A 22577-nucleotide genomic window follows, 5' to 3' on the forward strand; every position below is an offset into this window, starting at 1 on the left:
TGTGTAATTGTATTCAACCCCCCCTTCTACAATTACTTTCTGCTTATTGCCTTACCCTTCGGGACTAACACCAATAATGTATGATAGCTAGATAGAGAATCATTCGAATCGTGGTCGACTTAACCAACAGGATAAAGGTTTCAATGTAGTCAAGATCGAGTCTCTGGTGGATATATTTAGCAACTAGACGGGCTTATAACGCTCGATAGAGCCGTCATGATTATATTTGGTACGAAGCACTCATTTACATCCAATAAGGTTTTAAGATAGAGAAGATGGAACAAGATCCCATGTGTGACTTTTGAGTAAAACCTTGTACATGTCTTTCATAGCTTCACGACATAACGGATTTTTTGATGCTTGTGTTATAGTGGTAGGCTCGGTGAAAGTGGGTTCGAAAGAATCAAGAAGATTCATTTTGTCTATAGGATTATGAATGTTGTTTTGAAGTCTTGTGATGGGAGGTCGTGGTTGTGTAGAAGGTGGAGGATTAGGAGGTGATGAGGGAGTAGAAGAGAGAAAAAATGTCATGAAGGGAGAATTAATGGCACTTGATAAGGAAATAGGAGGTGTAGATATATTTGTATTGGTTGCATGGGTGATGTATTAGGTAAGACGGGAAGTTGGAGAGCATACCATTCTTCCGCATCTTTGGATGTGTGTGGAGATGTGGCAAAAGATGAGGTAGAGAAGGGGAATTCATGTTCGATGAATTTAACATGACGAAAGACATATATCTTGTTAGAGGTAGGACCAAGGTAATAATAAGAACTTTAGGTGGCAGAATATCCAACAAAAACACAAGGAAAGGATCGAGGATCAAGTTTATTTATGGTATAAAGACTGAGCCAAAGGTAGCAACGACACCTAAAACAATGCAATTTTAAATAGTTGGGTGTGTAACCATGAAGTTTATGATAGCGAGATTGAAGATTAATTGTAGGAGTCAGCATACGATTTATGAGGTAACAGACAGTAGCAAAAGAAAGAGATCTATATGTATGTGGCATAGAAGAGTGAGTGAGAGGAGAAAAATTGGTTTCAACAATGTGATGATGGTACAATTCTGAGTAGCCATTATGCTCAGGATTGTGAGGCGGGGAAGTTAGGTGAATGATGCCATGAGATTCAAGAGTAGGATCTAAACCAATATATTCACCACCATTATCACTAAATATAGTAACAATGGATCTTTTGAAGAAATTTCAACTTTGAGTTAGAATTTAACAAAAATGGCAATGGCCTTATTTTGTGTTTAAGTGGATAAACCAAAAATATTGGAATAATGTTAAAAAAATATTATTTAGTATTTATAGCCATCATAAGAGAGGGTGGTAGAAGTCTAAACATCACTGTAAGAATATCAAGATGGCCTTTAGGTTGTAAGGTATTATAAGAAAAAGATAATTTATGGTTTTTATTGCAATCACAAGAATTGCAATAAAAAACAACATACTTTGGAATATGTAAATTGAAAGAGTTGCTAATATGAAGTAAAATAGAATAAGATGGATGATCTAATTGATGATGTCAATCGGTAATGGATGCCATTTTGACAAAGTGAATGGTGAGACGAGTGGGTCGTCATTCATAAACTCCTGATTTAGTTAGGCCTTAGAGAAGGAATGCCCCCGTGCGAGAATCCTTCACAAGATAATAAGTAGGTGACAATGTAATTGAAGCACTATTATCTTGGCAAAATTTAGATCTTGAGATAGTATTACGAGAAACGGAAGGCACATGTAATATATGATTAAGATAAAGTTTAGAAGTGGGAGTAAAAAATGTTAAACCAATGTTAGAGATGGTTAGGCCTGAACCATCGCCAAGAATGGTAATGAGTTCCTCTCTACCATTGTAAGGAGATTAAAGAGCTAGGTTAGCAAGATCATGAGTGACATGGTGTGTCACACCAATGTTAAAAATCCAACCATTGGATGAAGTTTCCAAGGCCGCAGCATGGGCATGTGGAAAAGGAGAAGAAAAACATTGGAGGATAAGAGAAGGGTGATGGTGTAATTCTATTTGGGAACTGAGTATGGAAGATAGGGCATTGCAAAACATAGGGTCTAGTTATGTGACACCGATGACAACGTCCCTTGAATGGCTGGACGGGATGGTTTGGGGCATAAGAGGGGAACATATCTGGGTTAGGTAGTAAAAAGAAAAAAAAAATATGGATCTTAAGATCTTGATACCATATAGAATTAAGAATGTGATTTGAGTGGAAAAACTTGATTGCGTTATTACTAATAGGTGGGTATGTATATACATCTTGAGAGAATCGTAACCTACAAGATATTAACAAATCAAGTGTTTATGAGAGAATATTCAATTAATATGAGGATTGATTATGAGTATCTCCAGCACGAAAAACCACTTATTTCTATAGCATGAGAGTCATTCTTCTTCCCATGTATTTGCAAGAACCCAACCTTACTTGTCTAGTATGGGATTTATGTTTTGGTTTTGATGGGTAAAAGAAAGGATCGTCAGACCAAAACGAGTTCCTCTTTGTGTCTGTTAGTATCGGAATTCGTTTGGTCATAGATTATAGGGAATCGGGGTTTTAAGAAAAGTGGAACACTGTATATGGGCTTCTTTGACAAACAAGGTTCTTGTAATAATACTTCAATGACATACCTAGATTTAACGTTGTTTTATCAAGATGGAACTTTAGAAATCTTTTAGGGTCCTATTCCAGTTTTTTTTTTAGATCCTTCTCGAGAAACACTTTCACTAGATTAATATGATCATTAATGGTGAATACACAAACTGATATGATGTATGACAGACACTCTCTTTCATTTTTCTTAAAGATGATATTTCACTACCAACATTATAGTATGTTGTCTTATGAAGAAACAAAATCACTTACTGATATATATATATATATATATATATATATATGGAGTTGGGTTCACGTGAGACCAAAGGTTTTTCGTGAGACCCGTAAGACCAATTCATGTTCATTGATCAACTTTATATGATAACGATCTAATGGTTAAAACTTACAAGGTGGCAATTTTGTAATTATTGCGAAGTCTCGTGGCGTTTATGAATGTTCGGATCTGACGACTGTAAACCTAATCCAAGGGTTGAGAATTGGTCTTACGGGTCTCACGAAAAACCATTGGTCTCACATGATCCCAAGTCATATATATGAGTTTCAAATACAAACCATGTGATTCTTACAAACGATACGAGCCTAATTTCAACCATTGATTTTGTTTGTTTTGAAATTTAGAGGCGGTTATATAATGCGGTTGAGAGTAAATTTAAAAAACCGGTTTAATACAACCGTTGATTATCTACATGTATGGTTGAGATCGGTTTGTCAAGTTTGTAAGAATCACATGGTTTGTAAACTAAACCATAGCTAGTGAAAGGTTCATTTGAGACGTGGTAAGTATTTGAGAAGTAAAAAATGTTTCTAGCCCTTCATCTGGTCAATATTTGAGGCTTTAAAGTACCAGAAAATTCCTCGCATGGGATGCGTAATATAGAGGGTTAGTTTCGTAACTTATACAAATAAACGGCAAATATGTTCATAGAACCCGTTAATTAGTTCATATGTGAATCACAAGGGTTCATATGTGCATTACTTAAAATAGTTTATATGTGCATTACTTAAAATAGTTCATATATGAATTGTACGGGTTCACATATGAACATATAATTCATATGGAAATCATGCAGGTTCAAATATGAACTTGTTTGCCGTTTATTTGTGAAAGTTATGAAACTATCTCCTCTATTTTTTGCATAGTCGCAAATTTTGACCACTCAAATCCGATATTGACGGTATGAAGGACTAGAATCACTTCTTTATTTCTCAAATATTTAACACTTTTCAAAATAAACTATGACTATACAACTGCATTCAAGCGATTACCGTTATTATTCTCCACAAAAAAGTGAGAATTATCAGTAACGGTTACATAAAAACTCCATAGCTTTTTCTCTTTCTCTCACATAAAATCATATTAAAAAATGAGTGTTTCCAAATGTAAATCCGTTCATTTACATTTCAAGACAAGAAAAACTGTCAAACACAATCTAAAATCCCGCTTGTATAAATTATATTAAAAGTTTTATAAATTAAAATAATAAAAATATTTTAAATGATAAAATAACATATGAAATTCACTTAATATAATAATTCTTTTAACATTTTTAAAAGTCAGAACCAAGAACCATTAAATCGGATAAAAAGTAAAAGCCCAAAACATTAAAATTGGGTCGTTAAGACATTTATAATATGGTTAAAAGTTATACATATATAATTGGGTAAAGGCTAAAACATGTATAATTGACCCCCAAAAATTTTGGAGGCTCTGTTACATATCTTATATCGGAACACCTTCGACCTCGAGTACTGCTGAAATATTGTTGTTATGTTGTGCAATCTTTGATCGTCTATTCGAATCTCCTCAAGACCATTGGGAATTTTTTGTCGGTTATCTCTACGTAAAAATAGCAAAAAACAAGTTTAATTGTGGAATACCGAGTTAACCGAGGATATGGACCCATTAAATTTGATAGTATAAATCATAATTTATATATATAGATATATATATATATATATATATATATATGTAAACAATAAATTATATTATATGGTATGATCTTATTATCTATTTTAAGCCTATTTATTATTTATGATGTAGTATTTTAATTATCACACCTTTTAATTAATTAAATAAGATAAAAATATTCGTTTACTTAAAAAATCATTTGAGGCATCTAAAAGAAAAGACATAAATATTGATAATAATTTTATATGATTATATCTTAAACATAAAATGTAGTATTTGACCAAAATTTAATAAATAAATATAAACTTAGTAAAAGATTTTTTTTTATTTTGCCACATACTTATGATTAGGGGTGCTCAAAAACCCGATCAATACAACCTAAGCTAACGCGAAATAACTTAATCCGAAGCAACCCGATGTCTAATCGAGTTGTAAAATTGTCAAACCATAGGTATTTGGTTGATATTGGGTTACTATTATTTGGACCCAACCCAACCCGATGAACCCGATATCCTTTTATTTCTTAGATTTAATATGATTGTTGAATTTCTATTAATATATACATTAAACAATTACACTATTATGTAATCTCTTCATATACACATAATTTTCAATTTATTCACATCTCTATATAACTCATTCGTATATACGTTCAGTAACTGTGAACATATATATATAAATTGTGAAAATTAACTGAATGTGATATACGTAAGAAGCATGGATAAGTTGTAACAAATGGCTGATGATAAAAAAAATTATGAGTAGAGAAATATCATATTCAAGGTTAAAAAATTATTTTAATGTACCAAAGTATCAACCCGACCAACATGACTAACCCGTACGGGTTGGGTTGGGTTGCACTTTGATTTGGGTTGGGTTAAGATTTTTTCAAACCGCAAGCATTGGGTTGGATTGTTCAAATGTCTTCAACCCGATCAACCCAACCCATGAGCACCCCTACTTATAATAGGTTTTCATTTTTTTCAGAAAATGTTAAAAAAAATTAAGGGAAACGGATAATCAAAGTAAATAGAAAGCAATCTCTTATTTTCGTGGTTGATCCTCGTTCTTTGATGGGGACTTAATCGTATTTTGTCGTGGGGAAGGGAATGGGGATAGGGATAGAGATTGGGGTCCTCGATACTCCCCGACTGGTTACCATCTCTATTTTCAGACCTCATAAGATTAATCTTGGTGTACAAAAGTTGATCTGAACACCCATGGTTACCAAAGAAATAACTCGTTAGTAATAATAAACGATTTGTCAGGTTGTTAAAATAACGAGAATACAACAAAAACACGTATAATAATAACCAATACACCAACATATCTCTTCAATAGTTGGTGCATTTCAGTAGGACCATTATACTTTTCAGTTGGAACTTCTCATAGATCCACATTAAACTAAAGTTCTCACTCATTTATGTATCAAACTTAGGAGCCTAATATTCATTGCCTTTTGGCTCAACAATCATATTATATTTATCTGAATTAAAATGCTAAATCAGATTAAACAAACCCATATAACTCATTCAAATACAGGATTTGAAAAGGGCTGATAGATGAAATCATAACCTCTATCCGAAGGGGTAATCGATCATTTCCATAAAGACCATCGACTTATACAAAATTGCACTTCGTCTAAATGTATATATATGCCAAAGAAAAATCTACATTAAACCATTTTTTAGAGTCCATTTCACTGCTTATTTAACATTCTTGTTAGCTTATAATAACAGCAAACCAACCTCATTCATATCAAAGTGATGATTTCTTGAGATCAACGTTATCATATTCGATATACCCTTGAACCCCACATCTGGTAGGAGTTTCTGTTAGGATATGATATCTTTAGGTAATCCTCTTATAAAGCAACTGGTATTAGTATAGGATTGTTCTTTTACCTTTCTTATTCCTCTAATCTTTTCCATATCTCGATGATACCTTCATGGTATTTGGTAGGAATCTCTCTTTTGTGTGTCTATGTATAAGTTTTGCTATCTAATAAAGAAATAAAGCTTTTGCCAAACGGACATCCAACAAAGGCACATTTACGACTCCTATGTGCAAATTTACCACCCTTTGCCTTTTGGTTATGAGCAAAGCACCAAAAAATCGTAAATCACCAACGGTAGGTGGATGCGAAAAGAGGATTGTGTGTGGGGTTTTATTGCCAAAAACACTAGAAGGCGTCCGCTTGATTATATAAGCATCAAAAAAAGCACATCCCCCCCCCCCCACAAGAAAATAAAATGGTATACCACCCTAAAACCTCATCGCATGTGCGACGATCAAAATGTGCTTATGTTTCCTTTCTACTTGTCCATTTTGTTGAGGAGTACCCTTACAAGAGGTTTGAAACAATATTCTATTAACAAGAGATGATCATTTGGACATTTAAAGTCAATACTATTGTCACTACAAACAATCTTCATTTTTTGGAAAATTGATGATCAGTCATAGCAAGTATCGATGAAGGACATGAACATCATAAAATATATTGTATTATCCATTTACAGATAAATCTAACCAACAATGCAGTGGTATTGGTTCCTTGCGAAAATGAGAGAAGTCAAATATATACATAGGAAGAGTTCAAATGAAAACAGATTTTCAGTTATAAACCAGGGGACAAAGGAGAGCGTAACACATGCCTCACACCTTCACGGGTTATTCATCATGAATAATGTATCATTCATGGTAAATGTGTATTATTCATCATGAATAAAGAATCAATTTAACATTAATCATGACTGTGTATTATTCATCATGAATGTTGTATCATTCATCATGAATATTTCATGAACGTTCACCTTCGTTATTCATACTGAATGTGGACGCTGAAGACATGTGTCACGCTCTTTTTATCCGCGGTTCAGAACCGAAAATCAATTTGCAATTGAATTTTCTCTCTCTCTCTCTCTCTATATATATATATATATATATACACACACACACACACATCTTAAGAGCATCTCCAAAATGGAGAAAACGGGGATTTTGAGCAATTTTTTAAACAGGTTCTCCAAAATGGAGAAAGTAGGAGAGACGGTGTAAATTTTTCTAGATCTCTCCCAAAAAGACTACCATGAGAGAGGAATATTTTTTATATATTCTATCAATAGGTAATCTTCAAATGAAAATTTTATGAGAGAGAAATAATATTTAATTAAATGTATGAAATATTTTACTAATATAATTAATTATGTAATCTCCAAAATGAGGAATCTATTGAGTTGAATGTAATTTTTTATAGAGATGCTGAACTTTGATTTTCTATTTTGGAAAACTTTTAAAGAATCTGTTGAAGATGCTAAAAGAATTGTAACCTACAAGAGTAAATCATATCTTATAAAACTAAATTGTAACTTACAAGATACTTATAATCAATTGATTATAAGAGAGTATATGATTAGTGTTTGAGATTGATTTTGTGTATCTCGGTCAACTAATACCAATTTCTATATAAGATGATTGTATAAAAATATCATAAAGATATCATATCTTAACTTGAGGGTGGCGATGTGTTTGGATATAATATCTTTATGCAATATATATATATATATATATATATATATATATATTGCATAAAGATCTGAAGAGAACTCTCAAAAAAGAAATAATCGAAGAACTCATCTAAACGGTTAGATTATAAAGGAAACAAGTTTTTGTCATATACTTTCCGGTTTCCTTTCACAAATTTCCACCATTCTGCAATAAAATCTACAACCACATCTTCTGAACACCTCCAACATATCGGTCTCAGCAGGGCCTTCTCAATCTTTTTGTAGGCCATGTTACATCCGCACTAAAACTATAAATGGATTATACACAAAGTTAAAATACAAAATTTCATATCATAATATAAATCTTACAAATTAAAACAAAAATGTTCAAAATGACAAAGTAAGAAGAAAATCAAAGAGTCGGTTTTGTTTTTGAACAGCAAATTTCTGAAATCAAATTACCACTTCTAATTTATAAAGAAATTAGATAGATTTTTGATGTGGTGGATTCACAGGTCGAGTCATATAAATACAGCTCAAATACAAATAAAATTGGATCCCAAGTATTTTGAAACCGTAATAAAAAATCAAGATTTAACAAGCTAATAGTCGGCACTGCGTCTCGATCGTTAACGAAACATAGCTACATCTTTGTCAAAACTATTGTTTTGTACAACAAAGATGAAGAACTTACTTTGAATCTGGATCTTGCCCTCATCACACTTATTTTGTACAGGTAAAACTGTGATACATTTTGACGGTTATTAATGGAAAAAAGTTAATAACATTAAATGTCCTATAATTGGATATTAACAATGTAATTATTTGTTTATTAAAGGCCTCTGCAAGTTTAAGTTACATTGTCATAGCATGTGAACCAAAAGATCCTCTCACCTGTCACTGGTGAGACCAATGTTAGCACCAAATAAGGTTTTAATAATCCTTAAAAAGAAAGAAAGAAAGAAAAAGAAGTAAGACCTCAGATCTCATCAGCCCACACACGTACTGATGGTTACAGACCACCACACCCCACCATCTGACCAGTGACCGCCCCCTTGGTGCACCACTTTTGGAGGACTAATTAACCAATTATCACCGATTTATTGAATATATTGCATTTGGGAACATGGGTTGGTAAATGTCTTCATACCTTGCATCCTTTTTTGAAATTTACTCCATCTAATAATCTCTCTCTCTCTCCCTCTCTCTCTCTCTCTCTCCTCATTAAGTGTCACAAAATCCAGAATCACTCAGAAAAAACACGTAGAAAGACAGTCGGGTGTGTGATGTAATTTCTTTTCATCACTGTATATGATTTCTTGGAGTTTCTTGGGTTTCTTGTTCGTTTTTTAGTAAAATCTTGAAAAAGGGGGATCTGGGTGTGTTAAAATACCTTGCTTTCCATCTGGGTTTCCAAAGATTTTGGGGGGAAAACCCAAAAGATATAAAGATCCAATCAAACCCTTATTAGGGTTAGTTCCCAAACATTCTTGAGTCAGAAAGCTTCAAATCTTTTCTCAACAGAAGCCTTTGGGAATTGATGGTTAAATCTCCAGGTTACAGAATGGTAGGAGGGAATGGTTTGTTCTTTCCAATACTTGGATTTGCATCAATTGTTGCTTTTATTTATTTATCTTTTGGGGATTTATTGTCTGTAAGATACAAAAATGAGATCAGTTTGAGTTTTGTGGAGAGAAATGGAAGCAACTTCATTGTGGATGGTGAATTGTTTTACATCAATGGTTGGAATTCGTATTGGTTCATGGACCATGCTGTTCATTACGATAGCCGACCAAGGATCCGAGCCATGCTTCAAGCCGCAGCTAAGATGGGTTTGACTGTTTGTAGAACCTGGGCTTTTAATGATGGTGATTACAATGCTCTTCAGATTTCCCCTGGACAATTTGATGAAAGGGTATTTCAGGTATTTTCATTCTTTTGTTCCCTGTTACTTCATCTTCCCCAATTGTTTGGCTTTCTGTTGTGTTTCAATTTGATTCTAATGAATATATGCTTTGTGTTCTTGATTTATCAGATCTTCTTAAGTTGTAGTGAAATTAAGAATACCCATTTCAAGAATGTTTTCAAGAATGTTTTCGATGTGTCGCACATTAATCGAATAAATTACGGAATTACTTTAAGAGTTCTTCATATTTCTATTGAATCATCATCATGTTCATGTTCCATCCATGTGATTTGGCTTTATTCATCATGTTAAAGGTGTTATCTTGATGATTATTTATGTACAACCACTAATAATTATGTTGTTCAAGTTCTTGATGATCTTGTTTTTGCTTGGAATGTTTATGTAATTAATTGGGCATCGGATGATGTCACCAAACGAAAGAATCATCGAAGAATCGAAAGATCCTTTTTCATCTTATTGGTGGATATATAATCTATAATTCCATGGAAAACTTGCCAATTTTAGTAAACTAGACAATTGTGTATTTGTTTTCCTAAAATGCCCTCATTATAGTTGGGATTTTCGTGTAATGAATTGGATACGATGGATGTTATGACAGTCGTTGGATTATGTGATTGCCGAAGCCAGAGAAGTTGGAATTAGGCTTCTGCTTAGCTTAGTTAATAACTTGGATGCTTACGGTGGCAAGACTCAATATGTGAAATGGGCGTGGACTGAAGGCGTCGGGTTGAGCTCATCTAATGATTCATTCTTTTATGATCCATCGATTCGCATTTATTTCAAGAACTATCTCAAGGTACCATCAATCAGCTATACATACTTACTTCATTACAGCTTAATACTATATGTTCATGGCTTAATTCAATCAGCCAACTCATGGTTCCTTTACCCATCCAACCAACTTTTTCTTTCCAAAAATACCCTCTCTTATTTCTTCTTGTTTCTTGGTTCTTCCATTATGCAAATTGATCTTATTGCGGATAAAAACCAATGCTTGATTTTGTTTCTGATTCAAATTATTTTATTGTTGTTTTTCTTAATAATTTATCAAGATTTATTGGATTTGATAGTATTTTCTTGAGTTTATAAATTTTTGTTTTACAAAAATTAAATTGGATAATATGTTGTTGAGAGTTGAATTCATAATTTATATAATTCAGATTGTTTTAGTTCATACAAGTCAGCTTAATCCATATGCCAGGCTTAATACATAATTATAATCTCATTGCTAAGGTATTATTCTTTTTAATGTTGCAGACTATCTTAACAAGGAAGAACACAATAACAGGACTCGAGTACAGAGATGACCCTACCATCTTTGGTTGGGAGTTAATCAATGAGCCCCGGTGCATCACCGACCCTTCTGGCGACACTTTGCAAGTAAAGCCCGTCTCTATATCTCAAACACAATTGCACACAAACTATAGTAAATAAAAGGAATCCAAATTAGGCTCCTCACAATAGAGGACAAGTCTGTGTATATCCCAACCCCCAAACCCCGGACCCACCTCCAGGTGGGATATACGGGGTTCGTTTGGTTCTGCTTACTATAAACGGATGGCCAAACATGATACTTTTTGTGGTTTTGGCTTTTGTTATCTTGTTAATTTAATTTTTTTTGTGCATGAGTTGTATCTTAAGGCTTATAAACTGTGTACAGGGGTGGATAGAAGAAATGTCGACCTTTATAAAAGCAATCGACAATAAACATCTATTAACCGTTGGTCTTGAAGGATTTTATGGTCCTAAAAGTCCCAAGAGAAAGACGGTTAATCCAGAATTTTGGGCCGCTGATATGGGAGTGGATTTTATTCGCAACTCTGCGCCCTCGACCATCGACTTCGCCTCTGTTCATATTTACCCTGATCAATGGTAAGCTTTTCCTCATCTTTTCAGGAATTGTAAATATTGTTTTAGTTGAAGTTATATGAACAGATTTTGCAGTACTTTTGTTTGGATTGCCCCATGAAAATTACCATCTTCTTGGATTTAGAATAAGGCCCTAACACTTGAAAACGGTAGGTTAAACACGTCTCTACCTACTAGTTTCCTCCTCGCACGCCAACATCAAGACTTGCTTTTTTACATTTCCAATGTATGATTTGACCTGATTATGACATAAATAGGGGTGCATATAGCAACACCTTGAGCGAAGTCTCCCCCTTTTTGCTAGGTACTACCTTTCTATGACCTTTTGTCGGAACTTGACCACTTTTTGACTCTCGTAAAGGGCTGTTGTGAACCATAGAGCATAAAAAGGTGAAACTTTGCGAACCCCAGTTTTACGAAAATCCAAAAAAGCCTTCAAGATTCGGCCAAAAAGTCAAAAGAGGACTGAGTTCGCAAAACCCTTTTTGAAATTGGTGATTATTTCTTGATAGTTTTAAAAGGGTGTTGCTATATGCACCGTTGTTTATATCAGAATTAGGTCAAAATGGGTCAATTCATGCATTGGAAATGTAAAAAATGAGTTTTGATGTTGATGTGTGTGTGAGGAAAGTACTAGGTATTCGGGTGTAATTAATCTGCCCTTTTATGTTGGACCCCATCTGAAAAGGCTATTTGTGTGAATTTTTATGTCAAATGTGGTACTTGTGAGCTATGATGCATCTAGTCAAATACTGCAATTTTCTTGTAACAGAACTAGTATGACAGAACAATTTATGTAGGTTTAAAAAGAAAAGTCTTCGAGGAAAACTAAAATTCGTGGCGGAATGGATGCACTCTCACATCGAAGACGGGGAGCAAGTGCTAAAAAAGCCCGTCATGTTTACTGAATTTGGATTGTCCGATCTAAACAAAGGTTTTGACCCTTCACAAAGAGATGAATTCTACAAAATTGTGTTTGATGTTATATATGAATCAGCAAAGAAGAAAGGAGCAGGGGCGGGATCATTTGCGTGGCAGTTTTTGGTGGAAGGAATGGAGGATTTTAACGATGATTTTGGAATAGTGCCGTGGAAGAGAGCTTCGACATATAAAATTATAACCGGGCATACTTGCAGATTAGCGAAAATTCATGGGACGGTTACACCAGTAACAGGAAATTTGAAAGATATATGTAATGGTAGATGGTAAAACAAACTTATAGTTCTTATGATTTTGATCGAAATAATTTGTTTGTTTTTTTTGGGTTCGAGAGTTTGGTTTAAGTAGGCATCATGACACATGCTTTCATATGCAGTTCTTGCCATATGAAACAAAGATGGTCATATATACAGACTATATATATGTGTGTGTGTGTGTGTTTGTAGAAGTAAAAGAAAGAGCAAGTGTACCTATGTTGGGTTTTTGAAGCAAATTTGAGCTACATCGTTGTTCAAATCCAAGAATTTTGATGACTTCAAGGTCCAATTCTTCATCAAACCCAGTTTCATGCCATCAAGAAACTGTCAAGAAATTGCAAATCAGATTCACAAATTGCAATGCCATTAACAACTTTCTTGATCTCAAGGCCAAATCCATCATCACAACTCAGTTTTATTTTGATCAAAACCTATCTTAAGAATGCAACTTCTCAATTTCAAGAACTGCAATGATATTAAAAACGCCCATGATTTCAAGACCTGACCTTCATCAAACTCAGTTTCCAAGTGAAAAAATTCATCAAAAATATCAAATCAGATACCAAGAACAGCTTTCAAGTTTCAACATAACAAAGTAAAAATCATCATAGCATAGTTGTATAGAATTCAGCATTCTCAAAGGACTTTTGCATGACGGTAATTTCAAGCTCATATATATGATAAAGAAATAAAAACTATACTAAGATTAAAACATAGACTCATTCAGACATTTCATCGAACACTTCTACTACAACGAACTCTACCCACGCTTCACCAATCTTGGTGAACTCCTAGGAGATGCACCACCAGTTTTAGCTTCGCCCACCTTTCTCAATCGCTTATTTCCCTTCGACACGGTCTTCATTGGTTCCTCAGTCACAGTTTTCCGACCCCGAGTCCTTGAAGCGACTGTTTCCATCTCAGACTCACCATCCCCGGAGCTGGTCTTCGGACTTCTCTTTGTATCTGCAACACGTTCGAACTCATCAGAAAGCTTCCTCACCGGCCACTTCCTAGCGGTAGTATTTTCTTCACCCTCGTCCTCCTCATCAACCAAACCCACATATCGCCTCTTCCGCTTGTTAGCTAATGGAGCCGGTGGTGGTGATGGACTACGACTCCGATTCAAATCAATTTCCTTCTTACTTTTTCTTTTGCCCGAATTTTCCAACACTTTGGAAGTGGATTGTTTCTTCGACGACTTGGGTGTTAATGATTCCTTCTTCTTGATTGACTTCTCGATCTGGTTCCGAAGCTTCTCGACACTGCCTTCAATACGGCCTTGGAGACGGTGGCGCTGGAAGCTCAAGCCACCCATGGACCAGTGAGCTTCTTCTGCCCACGACATTAACGGGTCGAGAACAGAGACCGGTGGGTCGACCCGATCGGTGTTATACTTGATGTCTGTATAGATCCGTGGTCTTGGGAGGCTGCTTCCGTAGAACTTTCCAGGACCCAAAGCTACCACCATTGCTCAAATTTCACTGCAAAAACACAAATAAACAAAGAAAACCGAAGGCTTTTTGGGGCGATTAGGTCTAAGAAATGAATCTGGGTTGAGTGAATGCTAATACAGAGAAGGTTACCCGTATTATAGATAGCGATTTGGAGGGAATTTATGGCGGGAAGGATATGGCGCGCCAAATTTTGGGCGGGATAAGAAGAAATTTGGGTGGCAATAATCTTATTTTATTTTTCTTTTATTTTTGAAGAATGTAAATAAAAGATGGCATTTGATTTTGTAATTAGTGTCATTTATATTATATCTAATGGATTAAAATAATATTATATCATTTAATTTGATTTTAAATTTTTTAAAAGCAAGAGTAGGGGTCGTTTACCAAACGCTTATTCGGGTAAACGGTTACCAAGTAACATTACCTCAGCGCATAAATATAATAAGGACCAAGAATCTTACCCGGTAAAAATGAGACAGGCACCAAAAATCTTACCCGATAAGTGAGGGCGACGACTTTTATTTCTCATTGTCCTAATTATAACATATAACATTTAATTTAATTTAATTATAAAACTTAAAATAAAAAAGGAAAATTATTGATATTTAAATAATAGTATTTGCTTTATTATTTCGGTTTACACTTGAATTACCATTTTTTTTGGCTTATTTTTCTTTCCGTATTCATAGAAATCAATTATTATTTTTTTGAAATCAAGGTTCATGAATTGATGATACTAAAATATGAAGTAAATTGATAGGAAATTGCACTCGGAGTAAATTACAATTTTGGTCCTCGTAAGTTTGTTGTACTTAGATATGTTTGGATCTCTAGTATATGTTTCGATCGTTGGTGTGTTTTCCAATCCCTAGTGTAAGGATTTTCGCTCCCTGGTTTTGTGGGTTTCAATACCTACCTTTTTTTGGTAAATCCCTCCACCCTTTTTGCTAGACGTGTTCATTGGTTGACATCTATTGAATGTGAGAGGAACTGGACCGATCCAATCAGACCCGTTTCTGACATTTTTTAGACCATGGACGAGATGTATAAATGATTGGATCGGTTTAATTACATCCATTGGATACTTTTATTAGATATCCAATAGGATTGGATTCATCCATTGTGTTAATTCAAATCCAATTCTCTAACAATGATACAAATTAATTAATCATTTTTAATATGTGTAAAACCAACACAAGGGAAGTTCAAAATTCAAAGTCTCACATAAAACAAGTTCTGATTTAAGCAATTTGAAAATAAATTAAGTGGGTGATAGTAGGATAATGGTTAGATGGACAACTGGATGGTCATTGGATGATTAATTGGATGTTGATCGGTTCGGTTAGGTTTTGGTCGGTTTTAGACTGTTAACCTAGAACCGACCAATCCAAATTGGATGTTGAATTTTTCAATATGATCCGATCCAGTTACAATTGGATATACAATTATGTTCGGTCAGTTCTAATTTGATCGGTCGGTTCCAATTGGATCGGTTGATTTTCTGCACACCCCTATCTTCCACTCCATTTCCCAACCTCATCGCCATTATAATCACCAAAAACCATTGTTAGAGATGGAGTTCATTGCCACAAATAGTAGGGATCACGATGGAACAGATGGTAAGGTTCATCAAATCTGAAACCTAATCGGCTAAACCAATGTCAACTTAAAGAAAGAGAAAGAAACCGACGTAGTCTATGGTGAGGAGAAAGGGGTTTGTTGGTGGTGGTCAATCAAAGGTTACCGTAGGTAGAAGCCGATGATGGATTACCGAAGATGGAGGCCTACAGTCGGTTGTCACAGATGGATGAAACTCTCCCGCAGAACCTGTGATTTGGTCCTATAAAGACCAAAATACCCCTTATTTGACGGATGAATTTAACAGCCGTTAGTAGGAGGGACCAAAATCAAGCAAATATGAATACCACAAGGGTTTTCTTGCAATAAAAACTTTATGAGGACCCAAAGAAAAAACAACAAACTATATGGACCAAAAATGCAATTTACTCTAGTACTTATAATACTATAGTGGTTAGAAGGTTTATATTCAATAAAAACAAAAAAAAAACATCTAAACAAGGAAGAAGAAAACTAAAAATGATAAATAAATTGATAATTTGGTTTCTTGGAAAAATATAGTTAAATTGGCTAGTTTTGGTTGTGAATAAGATCTATAAAAGGTAGATGAATTTGTTAGACAATTGAGTTTTTCAATACACTTTCAGTGTACTGATAAACATGTGTTATCCAGCATAGTTGGCAACATGTCATTATTGCTGAAAACGGTGTTACGGAATAACAGGTGAAGTTGATATGTCAAGTGTTGTTTCACGACTTAGACAGTATTAAAGGAAAACCTTATGTGTCTCTTTCATGCCCGTTAAGGATTTTCTTCACACCCATGAAGAAATATAGAGTCAAAATTCTAAGATTTTAGCATCTTGATCAAGTTAGATTCCTCGTATCACTTAGTATAAATACACCATTGGTTACATCATTGTGAATCACGAAATTTAGAGGCTATAAACCCTAGTTTGAGGTAAAGAAAAGATTGAGATATTGAACACGGTTTAATGGTTCGGCTTGTAATTTCGATGTTCGGATGTTATTCCGTAATAAAAGTTCATCCTCTTCCCATTGACATCGACTACCGGTAAAACCAATGAAGAATGTTATAACTGTGGCAAGAAAGATCACTTTGCATCTGAGTGCCAAAATAATAGAATTGGGAAAATCAAATCCTCCTTATCTTCTAACCGATCACCATCTAGATCGGTGAATCATCGATCATTCAAAGCGCACAACTGATCTTCCTGTCAAAAATCAATTCGATTTTCTTCTCAACGATCCTGCCAAGCTTCACATGAGAAAACAAAGCCAAGTACAAGAGAGAGAGGTCAAAGAATGAAAATCTTCGAAAGAAAGGGAAGGGACTTATGGCTGAATCTCATGATTGGGTAGATAAACCCACTTCTTTCAGTGATGATGAGAAAGCCAATCTCTGTCCGATAGCTAGAATTTGGGAGATGGAAGATGCAGATGAAAAAATTCAGATGCATGACTCCTCATCAACAATAGTCGTTGTAGAAGGTTCAACTTCCACCGACAAGAATAAATCTAAGGTACACTCTCTTCTCTTTATGAATTTGACAAGAATGAAGCAATTGACTCCTTGACCATTGACTACTATAATATCAATCATGCAAAGAAGAAAACAGACTTACAGATAAAAGTTTGTTTCTAATCAGCTTCTAAAATCTCTCCCTCAACTTAAAGATTTTGACAAGATAAAAGTTGAACTTGAAGAACTCAGAATGATAAACTCTATGCTTCCCAGAGAAAAGGTTAAACTCCTTAAAAGGCTAAAAAGGGAGCAAGATATTATGAGTAAATGGACAAGTTCTTATAAGTCTTGAAAAAATTCTTCAAGACCAAATATCCTGTAATAACAAAATAGGTCTAGGCTTTGACAAGATGGGAATGGACTCTTCCCTTAATCTAAATGCTTCTACTTCTCATTCTACTCTTCATCATTTTCAAACTCAGAGACAAATGACACCATCTCCATAAGTTCCTCAGATCATTTTGAACCTTTAAAATTTGGATTACTTGTTAAAGCTAAGGAATCTGAAACTTCATGTTCCTTTGAATTTCAAGATTCAAACGACATGTCTGAACCAGTTCATGATTTGCTAAAATCCTTGAGCCTCTCAGAAACAACTTAAAATCTGAAAATTTTCTCAAAAGGACCTCTCAAAACTTTCATCAAAATCTTTCGACTGCCGAAAAAAGGGAAGTAGATAGTTTCCTCTGATAACTCCCTCGAAAGAAAACCTTCTTTCAAAAGTATAAGAAACCAAAACTAATGGAACCAGCCATTGAATTTTTTTTCCCTGATATGTGTGTCAAGAAAAACAAACTCAATATTTTCCTTCTTCGTCAAAATCTAAATGTTAAAAAGGAATTTTAGGACCTAAACAAACTTTGTGTCTTCAAATCCTCGTTTCTCAAAAGGTTCCCCTAATGGCAAGAATCGAAGGACAAATTCAAATCATGGAAATAGTCTCAAAAGAGTCTTCATTTATAGAAGTTTTATAATTGTGGGGGACACTTTCCATATGGCCAAAGATTGTCCAAAGCAACATATTATTCATGTAAATGTAAAAGATTCTTCCTCCTATAATCCTAAAGGACCCATTTCAAAATGGGTACCAAGAAACTAATTTCTCTATGATTGCAGGAGTAGAACATCAATAGATATGGTACTTGGATAGCTATTTTTTAAGACATGTAACTGGAGACAAATCCCTTCTTGTTAACTACATGCCCGAAAAAGTCCATCTGTGACTTTCGGAGATAACTCAAGAGGCTTCACTCGTGGTTATGGAACTCTTAGAAATGGTTAGGTAACCTTCGACAAAGTAGTCTATGTGATTAATGCATAACTTACTCAGCATTAGTTAATTGTGTGATCTTGGCTATAAAGTCAAATTCGAGTGCCTACACAACCACCGATAAAGACAAAAGGAAAGTTCTTTCTAGAATCGGGTGAGAAAACGTTTACATCATCAATATGAGTCGAAGTTCAATCCACGCAAATATTTTATTTCTCTCTGAAAACTCATACAAGAAAATCTAGTTGTGGCACATACGTCTCTCCTACCATAATTTCAAAACACTCACCAAGCTCTCTAGCAAGGACCTAGTTCTTGGCCTACCGAAAATCTCCTATGATAAAGAGAAGATGAGTGTAGCATGTGGAAAGGGAAGCAAACTAAGTCATCATTCAAATCCAAACAATGTTTATTTGTCATTCTTCCTCTTCAAATGCTTCATATGGATCTGTGTGGACTAGTCAGCAATCCAAGCCTTGGAGGAAAAAGGTACATCCTAGTAATTACCGATGAATACTCACATTAATCTTGGGTGCTTTTTCTTAGATACAAAAGTGACACAACTGATGAAATCACCAATTTTATCAAAAAGTCTAAAGTGTTAAATGGCCAACTCGTGAGCTCAGTTCGGAGTGACAACGGAATCGTCCTGGAGAACGGTAAATACTTCTGCTACGAAAATGGCAAAGATTTGCCTCCGTGGAAAGGATGATTCGCTTGGTAGGCCGGGAATGCCCGGGTGACGACAGTCATGCACAACATGTGTCTGTATTCCCGAAGGCACCCCTTTCTTTCAACATAAAAAACAATAAAAACTAGAGCAAACATATAATAGCGGATTCTAAATTGTAACCAAGCGTCGCCATAAGAAGGCGATCTACACATATACATAAGCGAATCGAAAAAAGGTCCATTCGGATTCAGGAAAGAACTTTCATAGATCTTTTTTTCTTTTGGAAGATACCCCTTTACCACTTTATTCATACATGGAGTCGGGGGAGAATGGAATTTGGTCGATTCAGAAATAGCACTTTAGGAAACTTCTTCAATGAAAAAGGGATCTCTCAAATCTTTTCAGTAGATCGAACTCCTCAACAAAATTGGGTAGTTAAGAGGAAATATCGAACACTTGTGAAGCTGCCCGTTCTATGTTGAGTGAATCAAACTGACCCACCTATTTTTAGGCAGAAGCTGTAAACACCACATGCTTTACCTAAAATCGGTCAGTCATAGTGAAGAGACACAACAAGATAGCTTATGAAAAATCTATTGCTGAAAGCCAAATTTGGGAAGTTTGACCCAAAAGTTGATGATGAAATTTTCATGGGATACTCTCTTACTTGTAAAGCTTATTGGGTGTTCAATATTCGAAGAAAATGCATTGATGAGTCGATTCATGTTAAATTTGATGACTCTCAATCCTCCTCACTCTCTTGTGACAATGATGAACTCAATCAATGAATTTCTTCATGTATAGGAGCAAATTTTTCTAAACCTATCAAAAAATTCTCTCTAACACATTCCAACTCTCCTTGACCTCCTCAAAACTGGTGAACTTCCTTTCTCCACCAACATTCTGACAGATCCCATTATCCCCAATCCTCCAATCAACCCATCATCGAACTCACCTCCTTTAACCACTCAATCAATCCCTGATTTGATCCACCTATTTCTTGGGTGCCATCTTCTTCATGTCTTTCTATTCCCCCTCCTTTGCCACCTGCTCTAAAATGAACTAAAGATCTTCCAATTGATTAAATGTTTAGTGATCAACAAGCCGATGTTCAAAAAGACGAGGAGCAAGCAGTATATGTCTCTACACGGACTTTCTATCCATAATTGAACCAAAGAGGATTGAGGAAGCAACTATACTTTTTTCTTCTTTTAAATCTGGAGTTCTCTCCATCATCTCTCATTTTTTTTCCTGTTTTTAGATGAAAGTTAAACATGGTTATTGGAGCTTAATTTTTCTCAAATCTTCAACATTTCTAAAATAGCATAGATGTTAGAGATGTTCTAAACTATCTAAAATGTATTTTAATTTTAGATATCACAAATAAAATATATTCGAGATGTTATAATTTCAAATAAATATAAAATTGAAAAATTGTAATTTATTTTTATGTTGTTCTTTTTTTCATCTCGGATATGAAATCTATGCCCAAAATAATAACATAATTTATTTAATTTAGAGTAAATGTTTTTTTTATGTATTTGTAATACACTACAAGATAACTTAGTTTGAAAATATATTTTAAAAAATGTTTGAAAATATATATATATATGAGCAATCAAATGCAAACCACTTATATTTGTACAAACCGTGTAAATTATTTTCATCCGTTGATTTCATCGTTTAATCTTATGAAATTGTTTAATATAATATTTTTTTAATGAAGTTGTTTCATACATGGTTATGAAATTGTTTCATATAATACTTATGAAATTTTAATGAAACTGTTTCATGTATTTCTCTAAAATTAATATAATTAAGATGAAAATATCCATGATTAACACTCTCTACAAGAGTAATATATTAATTCTATTTTTGTCAGCTAATCAAAATATTTAACTAATTTTTTTAGAAGTAAATATTTAATTAAAATTAGTTACCTAATATACATCGTATATTAAAGACATTTGTGAATCAAAGTGTATCATAGTGATAACGTTCACAATGTTTCACGTGTATCACAATGTATTTTCTTTGTTTTATAAAATGTATCATATCGTACATTTTCGTTATTTTCATTGTTTTACAAAGGGTATCAAATTGTGCAACTTGTATGTATGTCTAGGTATCACATTGAATCGTTTGTAGGTATCACAATGTATCTTTTTTTTCACATTAGGTTCATCGGAATAAGGTTCGCCGGAGAGAGGAAATAGGAGAGATGAGAGAGGATGTTTATAAAATGCCCTTAATTAATATTTTAAGTTAAAATTATCAAAATTATTAATTTCTTAATTTAACTTTTGATTTGTGGTTGATATTGAATCTTACGGTTACCACAAACAATACAGTTCTTATTTGATTAGGGGCATATATATATATATATATATATATATATATATATAATTTCATTTCATTTTAAATTATATAAATCAAACATAAACACCAAAAAATTCATATATTTTCATAAATTCCAAATATCTTAAAATCATTATTTTATCAAACCAAACCAACCTAAGTTGTAAAGAAAATTGTGCCACCTTATAACAATTTAGAAACGGAAATTATGTTTTATTTTTTATAAATAATTTATAAAAATAAATTATAAGAAATAATTAAATTAATTTTTTATTAGCTAATATTGTTTCGTATTGTAATAGAAACTTAACTTATTATTAGTTATTAGACGAGATTTTACGAAAAAATTGTTCGCAGGAAAGAACAAATCTTTTTATCTCACTCCTTATTAGTTAACTAGTTGTGTATCCGCGCAATGCGGCGGGAGCCATGAATTTTAACGATTTTGAAGTTCCACTGATTTTATAAGATAAAATTTAACGATGATATAGGTTACATTTGGTCTTTACATATTAATACAATTTGAATAAATAAGAGTTATAGTTCCAATTACAGACTATCGATGAAAAAAATTGTATGACAGTTTAAAATCCAATATATTTAAAATCCAACATATTTAAACGATTCCACAAATGTATTCGATTTACACCAAGAGCAAA

The 22577-nt window shown here is 33.9% G+C and overlaps 2 protein-coding genes across 2 annotated transcripts; one reads left to right on the forward strand and one right to left on the reverse strand.

Annotated features, from left to right (window-relative positions):
- The first annotated feature begins 9271 nt into the window (after positions 1–9271).
- On the forward strand, positions 9272–13097 carry LOC112524680 (mannan endo-1,4-beta-mannosidase 2-like). The gene is made up of 5 exons (XM_025134619.1): positions 9272–9968; positions 10570–10767; positions 11229–11351; positions 11632–11843; positions 12641–13097. The coding sequence occupies exons 1-5, from the start codon at positions 9585–9587 to the stop codon at positions 13047–13049; spliced, it is 1326 nt and encodes a 441-aa protein (XP_024990387.1). The 5' UTR covers positions 9272–9584; the 3' UTR covers positions 13050–13097.
- A 519-nt stretch (positions 13098–13616) lies between these two features.
- LOC112525480 lies at positions 13617–14592 on the reverse strand. Its single transcript, XM_025135627.1, has one exon. The coding sequence runs from the start codon at positions 14505–14507 to the stop codon at positions 13797–13799; it is 711 nt and encodes a 236-aa protein (XP_024991395.1). The 5' UTR covers positions 14508–14592; the 3' UTR covers positions 13617–13796.
- Between the last annotated feature and the right edge of the window lie 7985 nt (positions 14593–22577).

This window comes from Cynara cardunculus (assembly GCF_001531365.2).
Source record: "Cynara cardunculus var. scolymus isolate 2C chromosome LG 13, CcrdV1, whole genome shotgun sequence".
Classification (NCBI taxonomy): Eukaryota; Viridiplantae; Streptophyta; class Magnoliopsida; order Asterales; family Asteraceae; genus Cynara; species Cynara cardunculus.